The 10,141-nt window shown below is 53.5% G+C and overlaps 1 protein-coding gene across 2 annotated transcripts; it reads right to left on the bottom strand.

Annotated features, from left to right (window-relative positions):
- Nucleotides 1–6,403: 6,403 nt before the first annotated feature.
- On the bottom strand, nucleotides 6,404–9,845 carry LOC105986284 (chromosome unknown open reading frame, human C10orf35). Of its 2 annotated transcripts, none has more exons than XM_013017106.1 (3): nucleotides 9,778–9,845; nucleotides 8,228–8,358; nucleotides 6,404–7,618 (listed from the first exon to the last, which is right to left on the bottom strand). In XM_013017106.1, exons 2-3 carry the CDS (start codon nucleotides 8,318–8,320, stop codon nucleotides 7,343–7,345), a joined length of 369 nt encoding a protein of 122 aa, XP_012872560.1. In that variant the 5' UTR covers nucleotides 8,321–8,358; nucleotides 9,778–9,845; the 3' UTR covers nucleotides 6,404–7,342. The 2 variants fall into 2 exon arrangements, with proteins under 2 accessions (XP_012872560.1, XP_012872559.1); XM_013017105.1 differs by having other exon boundaries at nucleotides 8,228–8,773; nucleotides 9,778–9,836.
- Nucleotides 9,846–10,141: the final 296 nt, after the last annotated feature.

Below are 10,141 nucleotides of genomic sequence, written 5' to 3'. Positions count from 1 at the left end.
GACCCAGAAAGATGATTCCTTCCAGCCACTGAACACTGCAGTCTACCTGCCCTCCACTACAATCCAAAACAGCACTCACACCCACAAAGACTCCTAGAAGGAAAGCTGGGAGCCAGTGCTCTCCCAACCTGTGTCAGCCCCTGTTGGCCCTCAGCATGGGAAGGAGGTTCCTTCAGCCTGCATCAAGAAGCCATTTGTGGGGCTAGGAATGTAGCTTAGTGGTAGAGTGCTCGCCCAGCATGCACAAAGCCCTAGGTTTGATTCCTCAGTACCACATACACAGAAAAAGCCAGAAGTAGTGCCATTGGCTCAAGTGGTAGAGCACTAGCCTTGAGCAAAATAAGCTCAGGGACAGTGCCCAAGCCCTGAGTTCAAGCCCTAGGACTAGCAAAAAAGAAGCTACTTGTTCCTGAGTACTGGTACAGAGAGGGAGCTGTCTAGCTGATGGAATCCAGGCTGACTAGCTGATGAAAGGGAGGGGCCTAGATCTCTTAAAATAATAGACTGTTTCTAGACCTTCTCTGTACTGTCTACTCCTGGCTCTTATTGCCATATCTCAGAACTTTGATGTTTTAGTTGTTCCTATCTTTGTCCTCAAACAGCTCTCAACTACCTGACCAGAGCCAGTAGTGAAGGCAGCCTGCTCCTCCCTAGCCAGCAGGAAGCTTGAAGGTGTCCCAGCACAGGGCTTTCCTGCACAAGAGAATCTCCGCTGCCTTGGATGAATTAACTTCATAGAGTGTGAAAGAACTGGCAGGGGCAGCATTGGACAAATCAAGGCAGATGTAAATTTGAGGTAAGACTTGAACTGTTTATAAGGGGACAGAGCTAATAGGAAAGGAGGTAGAGGAACTCATCAGCTCAACAGAGCCTGGAAGGATGGGAGCTGAGGAGAGCACAGTCAGGAAGAGATGCTACCTCCAGGAATGAGTGTCTCAGTGCCCAGGGCCACTTCCTGATGCTCTTGACCATGACCTTGACCCTATCCTGAAGTCTAGGAAGACTTCAGAGTAGGCAACTGAAAGAGCTGGATATAAATCCTGCCACTGGATAGCTGGGTGCATTCTGGAAAGTTGCCTGGCCTCTCTGAGTCTTGGTTTACCCATGAAACTATTAAAGGGATGGAATTCATTATATAAATCCTCTACACTCTCCTGGTACCAGGCATCTTGCCCACTCACTAGCTAATAATATCACCATCCCCTCATATCAGCAGAGGCAGCGATGGAGCTCAAAGCTATAAAGAAAATGACCGTCCCAAGGCCATGCAGGACAGAGGACTCAGAGCTAAGTTTCTTGACTACAAATGTACTGGAAAGCATCCAGATTGGGAAAAGTTTCCATTTTTTTCTCAGAATTTCAAAAGCAAATTATGTTTTAGGCTTTTTACTTTTTTTCTTTCTTTTTTTCTTTCTTTCTCTTTCTTTTCTTTCTTTCTTTCTTCCTTCCTTCTTTCCTTTCTTTCTTTCTTTCTTTTCTTTCTTTCTCTCTTTCTTTCACAACAGTGGCGTTTCAACTCCAGGCCTTGCATCCGCTAGGCAGGCACCCTGCCCCTTGAGCTACACCTTCAGCCTTTTTTGAGTTATTTTTAAAATAATGAGTACCACACTTTGGCTCCAGCTAGCCACAATCCTCCTACCTATGCCTCCTGAATAGCTGGAATTACAGAGATGCCCCCACCACATCCAGCCAGTCTGTTAAGGTAGGAGGGATCTCATGACCTTTTATTTTTGGCCAGGGATTGGCTTTGAATCTTTCCTTCTAAATAGCCAGGACTACAGGTATGAACTACTAGCTTAGCACATCTTAAATATTCTTGACCTAGGCAGCCAGCACCTACTGCTGCACCTGGGGAAGTATCTGAGATGAGCTCAGGTGAGGCTCTCACTTGGTCTACAGACTACCCAGACATTCCACCAGAGGGTGCCATGGGACAGGTTTAAACACTCCAGGCCTCCTGAGCCTCCAGAGGGCATCTGTGGGTAGTTCATTAGCCAGTCCAGAGCTGAAGGCTTGGAGTTTGGTCACCTTAACCTTCTCAATGCAGATGTGCAACCAGGTGGCACTGATTGGGGGCACAGTGACATTGGCAACACCAAGTTAGGTTAGAGGCAAAGCGAATGAAGTGGCTTGAGTTTTAGAGCTGAAAGACATCTTTAAGAGAATCTCTCCATGCCCTTTTGTTTTTCAGAACACAGGCAGGCCAGGAGAGAGCATTGCCCACCTACCAGAGATGGTGAAGGGACTTTGGAGGCTCCCCTGAGGCACAGCATGACTCAAGGGACAGAATTAGGCAGAAATACCCCCTCCCCCAATCAGACTGCTAAGGGGGTGGGGAAAACCAAGAACATGTGGCTTCTAGGGCTACTTCTCCCTCAGTATTTTACTAGCACAAGGAGCTACTTTCTAGAGTTTGTAGGGCTTAGGGCCGGGGATGAGTGTATACCTCACCTCCATAGAGCTTCCCATGAGCCCTCAGAGAAACAGAAGTATTCTATCTAGACCTACCCCAGAGAGGGTGAGGGTCAGAGCTACAGGAAGTACTCTGTGGGGGCCAAAAGAGGGTCACAAGGCACCCCAGCGCCCAAATACAATGGAATGGAAAAGCTCTTTATGATAAAACAAACATGCCCAGGACATATTGTTAAGAGAAAAAAAAAGCAAAGGAAATGTTTCTAATTTTCCATCACTGTATAAAAAATAAGAAAAGGGCTGGGAAGTTGGCTCAGTGGTAGAGTGCTTGCCTTGCATGCATGAGACTCTGGGTTTGATTCCTTAGCACCACAGAAGCAGAAAAAAGCCGGAAGTGGCCGGGCGCTGGTGGCTCATGCCTGTAATCCTAGCTACTCAGGAGGCTGAGATCTGAGGATTGCGGTTCAAAGCCAGCCCGGGCAGGAGAAACCGTGAGACTTCTATCTCCAATAAACCACCAGAAAACCGGAAGTGGCGCTGTAGCTCAAGTGGTAGAGCGCACGCCTTGAGCTGAAGAGCTAAGGGACAGCGCCCAGGCCCAGAGTTCAAGCCCCACAACCGACAAAAAAAAAAGAAAAAAGCTGGAAGTGGCGCTGTGGCTCAAGTGATAGGGCACTAGCTGTGAGCTGAAGAGCTAAGGGACAGGGCCCAGTCCCAGAGTTCAGCCCCCACAACCCACAAAAAAGAAAAATGAGAATGTCTGTTTATGTTTGCATAACTAAATTACAAAAGGACTAAAGCCCAGGCCTGAAAAACAGCATTTACAGGATAGAGGGGGCAGGATGGAAGGACTTGGCAGGGAGTGAGACCACTCTGCAGACAGGAGCAGACTGCTTGATCTCTGATCATATAAAGGCCTTACAAAGGCTAAGCTTTGGTAAAGTGCATACTGAGGTCACCATAATGTTTCCAGAGCTCTGAGATGCTGTTATGTCACAGGGTGTGATGTCTTTGGGGGAGGACAACTCACCAACATACTGCATCATACAGGAGAAAACCCGTACCTTCCAGCTCCCTCTAGGCCTGAGTCCATCCAAGAGTCTGAGTGAGGGGTCTCACAGGGGTCTGCCCCTGTGAGCTGACCTGAGCAAGGAAAGCAGCACTCATATCAGGCTGAAGGCCTTTGATGATCATAGGGGCACTATTTTCTCTCCAATGGATCTACTTGTATAGACACCTATGATAGCAATGTGAGGCTTCCTTCTAAAAATTAATTGGCTGTTTTAAAAACTTAAGTATATCCTTCAGGATGCTGGTGGTTCACACCTGTCATCCTAACTATCCAGGAGGCTGAGATCTTGTATACAAGAAACTTGTATAGCCAATTAACAGGTAAAAAGCCAGAAGTGGAAGTAGGGCTCAAGTGGTAGCATGCCAACCTTGAGTGAAAAAGCCAAGTTACAGCTGAGGTCCCAAGTTCAAGCCCCAGTACTGGCACCAGAATAAGAAAAAATGTTAAATACATCCTCACACCCCTGCTTTGTGGCTATGGCAACACTATCAAGTGCTAGCCTGGGGCCCGAACACTTGCTAAGGCTTCCTGGGGATTGATGCACTTGATCCTCACCCTTAGGAGCTGAGATGAAAAGACTGAGGCAAGCTGATTGACCAGAGTTGGAACTGGAACTAACACTAGCAAGGGTCCGCACCAAAGCAAGCTGGGGCGGGATAAATACCTTCCACCCCAGCTCCACTGCCTGCCTGGGTGCAAAGGCTGCTGTCCGGCTCCATTTTCCAAACTCTGAGATGCTAAAGCTGTCTGGGTCCCATACCCTACCCCAGAACCAAAGGACCAGACACCTCTCCCCCCCCACACACACACACAATCTCTCTCTCAGTGGGGCACTGACGTTATCACTCTCTGCCTCTGCTTCTGGGCCCTGAGTGGTGGCACAGGACACAGCTGTCTTGCCCCCTTGTATGCCACTGGCCCCAAGGGCTCTCTCTCCCTCCAGCTTTGGCCCCAGAGCCCTTTGCCACCCCTGTCTTCATCCCTGGATCATTGGAGGGGTCCCTGGAATCCTCCCCTTGTCACCTGCAGTGGAAACCCAGTGCTCAGAGATGCTGGGAAGCCCAAGGCCACTGAGCCAGGCAGTGGCAGCTAGTGTCTGTCAGCGCCCTCAGCCTCCAAGTGCTGACCCAGCAGTTGGTGAAGCTGCGCAGATGTGGCTGCAGCCACTTGAGTTACCTAAGTCACACAAGAAGCCTTTGGTCTCTAGGAACCCAGCCAGGCAGTGGCATTGCTTCCTGACCAGCTGTGAAGGGGATCGCTGGCATCAAAAGCCCAAGGCCACCCTAGCAGAGGGGCTCGGTACCTGCAACATGACAGCCACTCTGGGGCTGAGCCTCTGGTGCAGCATCCGTGCAGAGGAGGTTCAGGCTGCAGCAGCTGCCCCTTTCCACAGACCTCTGTCCCTCTCACCAGCCACATCTGGGACCCAAAAGGATCCAACAGGCAAGCAGGGCCCAGGAGGCTGAGGGAACCATCTAAAGTCTTAGGCCCACACAGCCAAGTAGGGGTCTCTGGTCCTTAGGTGGCCATAGGCAAGGGCAATTTTCCTCCCATTCTCAAAAGGGCAGAAACTCAGACACCCCCTTCCAGGCTTCCCCTATGGCCTTAGAGCTAGAAGTCCCAGTCTAAAAGACCTCCAGCCCGGTGCTGGTGGCTAACGCCTGTAATCCTAGCTACGCAGGAGGCTGAGATCTGAGGATCAAGGTTCAAGGCCAGCCCAGGCAGGAAAGTCTGTGAAGACTCTGACCTCCAATAAGCCACTAGAAAACCGGAAGTGGTGCTGTGGCTCAAGCGGTAGAACACTCGCCTTGAGCTGAAGAGCTGAGGGATAGCGCCCAAGCCGAGTTCAAGCCCCACGACCGAAAAAAAAAAAAAAGAATAAAAATAAAAGACCTCCATTCTGGTCCCAGCATCTGGGAGAGGACTCCACAGGGAACTGGCAACGTGGGAGTCCCCATTTCCTGTGGAATCAGTCTTGGGGTCTCCCTCAGGGGAGATGGGAATGTGTGTGCCCTCATCTCCAGGGCCACTGGAGGGTGGGAAAGGGCAGCTTTGAGAACTACTGCATGGAACATGCACAGGGAAGGGGACAAGGAGACTGAGCAGCAGGAGAATGCTGACCAGGCAGGGGCACCCCATAAGGGTCTGCACAAGGCCACCAGGAGCAAAGCCTGATGGGACACATATTCCCACCCACAATTACTGCCGGTGTAGGAGGGGGTCTTACCGAGGGGGCTCTGGACTACAGGTGGGGCAGCACCTGGGCTGCTCACAGCCCTGTGGCTGCACAACTCCAGAGGGAGCCTCCCTGCACTTCACAACCTCTGCTCCTTCAGAGTCAGGGTCAGGCATCCCTGGTACTTTCTGATCCCAGGCTTGAGAAATGAGGCAGAGATGAGTCCAGGAATCAAGGAGGTGGGGCTGCTCAAGGGTCAAGGGTCAGACCCCAGGCCCCCAGAGTTTAGTCAGAGTCTGGAGCTCAGTCAACAGCCAAGACATGCGGGCCATCTCCTGATGAAATGAGGGGTAGGTACCCAGGCAGGATGCTGGAAACCCAAGGAGCCACTGTCTCCACAGTGAAGACACGGGATGGAGGCTGAGATGAGTTTCAGCCCTGAATTTGACATGCCTCTTTACATGTTAGGAGACCTGATGAGGGGAGGTGGTGGAGGGGGACGCAGGGCAGGAAGTCTCATGACTGCTAGGCCGGAGCAGTAGGAGCTTAGGGACCAAGGCAGGACTGGACACTAGGCTCCCATGCCTAGAGCTCAGAGTGGCTTCTGAGAACTAGACCCTACCCCAAGAAAGACCTAGCACCCCCTTCCTTTCCATGCTCAATTATCTCCAAGAAATAATGACAGGAAATGATGCTTTGAGAAAGGAGTCCTGCTCTGATGCCACAAAGCTCCCAAAGGAATGTCTATGATAAAGGTCACCAACCCCACAAGGGCAGTGTGGATACAGGGCCTGTGGAAGAAGTTGCTGGAGCAGGGCCGCAGGCCCAGGAGGGTCAGCATCACCTCGGTCCTCCATATCCTCCCCAGGCCTGGCCATTCCATGTGTCCGTTCCTTGGAGGGTCTTCAGTGGGTAACATACAGGTACAGAGCAGGGGCAGTCCTCAGGCTCACCAGCCTCTTTCTGATTTTCTGTGGGCCAGAGCCACCCAGCATCATCTTCATTGTCAGGGCTTCCAGCAGCCCCAGAGATCCTCTCAGAAAAAGCAGGGCTCCCTCACCCCCACATACCCCCATTTAGGGATGGTTTCTACAGCCCGGATCCTACTGAAAAAAAATCTCAGAATCAAGATCAAAGCCAGATGCTGCACTGCTCTCCAAACCCTACCAATCCCAAACCACTTTTACCATGTGGAGCCGTTGGGTCATCTACCAACTTCTTTACATGGCTCGTTGTTTTACTTATTTATTGAAAATGTCACAATAAATAGAATGCCAGGTCCCCTTGTCATAAGTAAAAGGTAGCCAATACAAATACACTGCTATAAAAGTCTGGAAAGGTCTCTCACTTGCCCTCAGCCCACCCTGCTCCTAAGGAAAAGCAGTACGTCACACCAGCACCAAGTTGAGACTTTCTTCTTGGCATAAAAAGAGTACATTGGAACAACTCCTTTCAAACTGTGGTCCTGCACCTCTTAAATGGAGGTCCTATATCCCCTCATAGAATCTCTGAACTAGGGCACCCACTCCATATCTGAGGGATGCTAGGCTAGGTCTCCCTCTGCCTCATGCTTAATAATGTGAGAAAGCCCACACCACACCCCTCTAGTCCCCTCCCCCAGAGCTGACTCTCACATCAAATCCAGCAAGTCCCTCTCACACACTCCCTGTCGGCCCCAGTGGTCACCGCTGGCTCAGGTGAGACACCAGGTAGACAAGGCCCACCAGCAGGAGGCCGCGAACTCCAAGCATCATGAGCAGGAAGAGCAGCAGGATGGAGGTCACTGGCTCCACGGCATGGTTACCCAAGTGCCACTGGGGGAAGCCCATGTTCACCAACTGTCTGTTGAGGTCATTGAAGGGCGACTGGGCAGCACCAAGCCTGGCACCTGCTTGCTGCTGCTGCTGGCGGGGCCCAGGCCCCCCTGGAGGGGCACCATGACCCCTGTTGAGAAAGCCCTGGAAGGTAAAGACAGATGAATGAATCCAGAGAAAGCTGCCATGGAACTGAGGCACCAACAAGGTGGGGAGTCCAGCTTGAGACCAAGAGGGTCCTCTCCTCCTCCATGGCCACTCTGGGCCACGATCTCCTTCTCAGGATGTCACAAGCTCTCAGAGCACAGAAAATGCCAGTGTGTTGTCCCCAGGTCACGCCCAGGGAGAAGGTTCCCAGGACAGAGCTGGGAGAAAGTGGTGGCAGCAGGGGAAATGAGAGGGCCTGGTCCTTGAGTACATCTTTAGTTCCCTCCAGAGCAAGTGTCCTGGGGTCCCATGTTCATCTCCTCCACATTCTGAAGTTTCTCACTCCTCTCAAAGACTCTCAAAGTCAGATGCTGGCTCCAGTTGGTGTCACTACCAAGTTAAAGGATACATGGACCTCAGGTCTGAACTGGAAGGCTGACTTGGAGGAAGAAGACCTGGGTAAGTATGGACCAGGTAAAAAAAATCCCTTCATTCTTCCCAAGCCTTGACCCTCTAGCTCCCCAGCTCTGCTCTCTGCAGAGCTACAGAAGGTTAATGAGCAGCAACAGAAAGCCAGCTGCCCCTCCCCAAGGGATGGGTACCTACCTGCCGAGGAGTGCTCCCTCTCTGCGATGTAGTAGTCCTCACACGGGGGTCATCGTCCTGAACAATCTCCCCATTGGCCAAGATTCGCACCATCCTCCTGGGAGCAGTGGGTCCCTACAAAGCCTGGACACCTGCAATGCACAGCCAGGGGCCCAGAGGTCCAGTTCCCCCAATGACCAGGAATTCTTAGTCTCTGGCTGGTATCTGAGGCTCATGTACAATCCTCACCTTGACCTCAGTGAGCCTGGAGGAAACAGCCTGCTGTGCAGACTGATGATTGGTGACCCACCCTGAGCAGGTACTATGTCCCAGCAACAAGACAAGCAAGGGAGATGCAAGCTGTAGGGTTAAAAATCTCACACTGACTGAGTCCACTAGGGGAACTGCCAAAAGGGTTGTGGAGTCCCAAGTTTGAAGCTTGGGTTGGAATCCGGGGCTCCTCACCCCTTCCTGGCCAGCTTTGTGCGGTGAATGTGGCCATGCACAGCTCGATGCCTTGAGGTTTAAATGGCTCATGAGGAAACTCTTGGCAGCAGAGAAAGTGCCCTAAAGCCAGGCACCAGTGGCACATACCTGTAATCCTATTTCAGGAGGCTGAGATCCGAGGATCAGGGTTTGAGGTCAGGCCAGGCAGGAAAGTCTCCATGAGACTCTTATCTCCACTTAACAACTCAAGAGAACCAGAAGTGGAGCTGTGGCTCAAAGTGGTAGAGCACTAGCCTTGAGCAAAAGAGCTCAGGGACAGAGCTCAGGCCCTGAGTTCAAGCAAGCCCCACGACCAACTACAACAATAAAAAGTGGCCTGGGCCCTTTGCATTCAGGCCTCTCTGGGTAGAGAGAGATCAAGACATCCCATCTCCACTGCCCCCATTTCCCTCACCTTTAAGGATGAGTCCTAGGTACTGCTGCCCAAGAAGCAAAACACCAGGGACCTGAGCCTTCTTCCAGGACCCTCCCAGGCGGTGGACACCCCTCCATTCCAGGCCCCCTGCCTGGCACGGCCCACGCTGGCTGCAGGCTTCCTAGGCCAAGCCGGCTGGGCTGTGGTGGGCACACCCCACTTCCCTCGGAGGGCAGAGCTCAACCTACCCAATATATGCGGTGCGGGGTGTTGCGCGTGACCGGGAGGGGGGAGGGACTCTGCTCTGGGGACCCCCAAGGGCTCCACGGGCTGGGGCCCCTGGCCCCGCGCCCCTCTCCTGGCATCTGGATGACAAGGCCCCGTCCCCATGCGCCAGTTTGTATCTCAGTACTCAGAGTTTGCACCTAAATACTCCGGAGCGCTGGGGGGGCAAAAGGGGGGCCTGGTTCTCCCGCCGATGACCCGGGGCCGGGTACGGAGGGGACCCTGATGCCCGGCCCGCACGCAGCCCCGGGAGGGTCGGGGTCCCCCCTGCGGAGTCCTGCGCTCGGTCACCCGGCCTCGGAGCCGGGGCGACGGCCGGCTGTCCAGACGCGGCCTACGGGGCCTGACGCCAGCCTGAGGCCGGGCCCGCCATGCAGGGCCCGAGGCCGCCCGTCCCCGCGCCTCCCCCGGCGGGGACACCCACCTGCGGGCGCGGTGCGAGGCCTCCGCGGAGTCCGCTCCCGTAGCCGCCGCGGCTTCCGCCCACCTGACCTCACAGGAAGCGCGCGGGCGGGGCGCGGCCGGCGGCCCAGCGCCCTCTGTCGGCCAAGGCTGGGAACTGCAGCGGTCAGGGCCGGCGCCGCGGTCTGGGGCGGAGGAGAGAAAGAGGAGGGGGAGAGGAAGGTGAGGGAGGATGAGGAGTGAAGACAGGAGGAAGACGGGGGAGAAGAGGAAGGGAAGGAAGCGGGAAAATCCCAGGGAGTGGGGTGCCCCTAACCTGCAGTCTGCCTGTGCCCACCAGAGGCAGGGTTGGCTCTGGATGCTCCTAACGCAGGATCAGCCCTGCC

This window comes from Dipodomys ordii, unplaced genomic scaffold (assembly GCF_000151885.1).
Source record: "Dipodomys ordii isolate 6190 unplaced genomic scaffold, Dord_2.0 Scaffold34, whole genome shotgun sequence".
Taxonomy (NCBI): domain Eukaryota; kingdom Metazoa; phylum Chordata; class Mammalia; order Rodentia; family Heteromyidae; genus Dipodomys; species Dipodomys ordii.
Note: the sequence above shows the minus strand (reverse complement) of the source record. Positions and strands in the feature narration are given on the sequence as shown.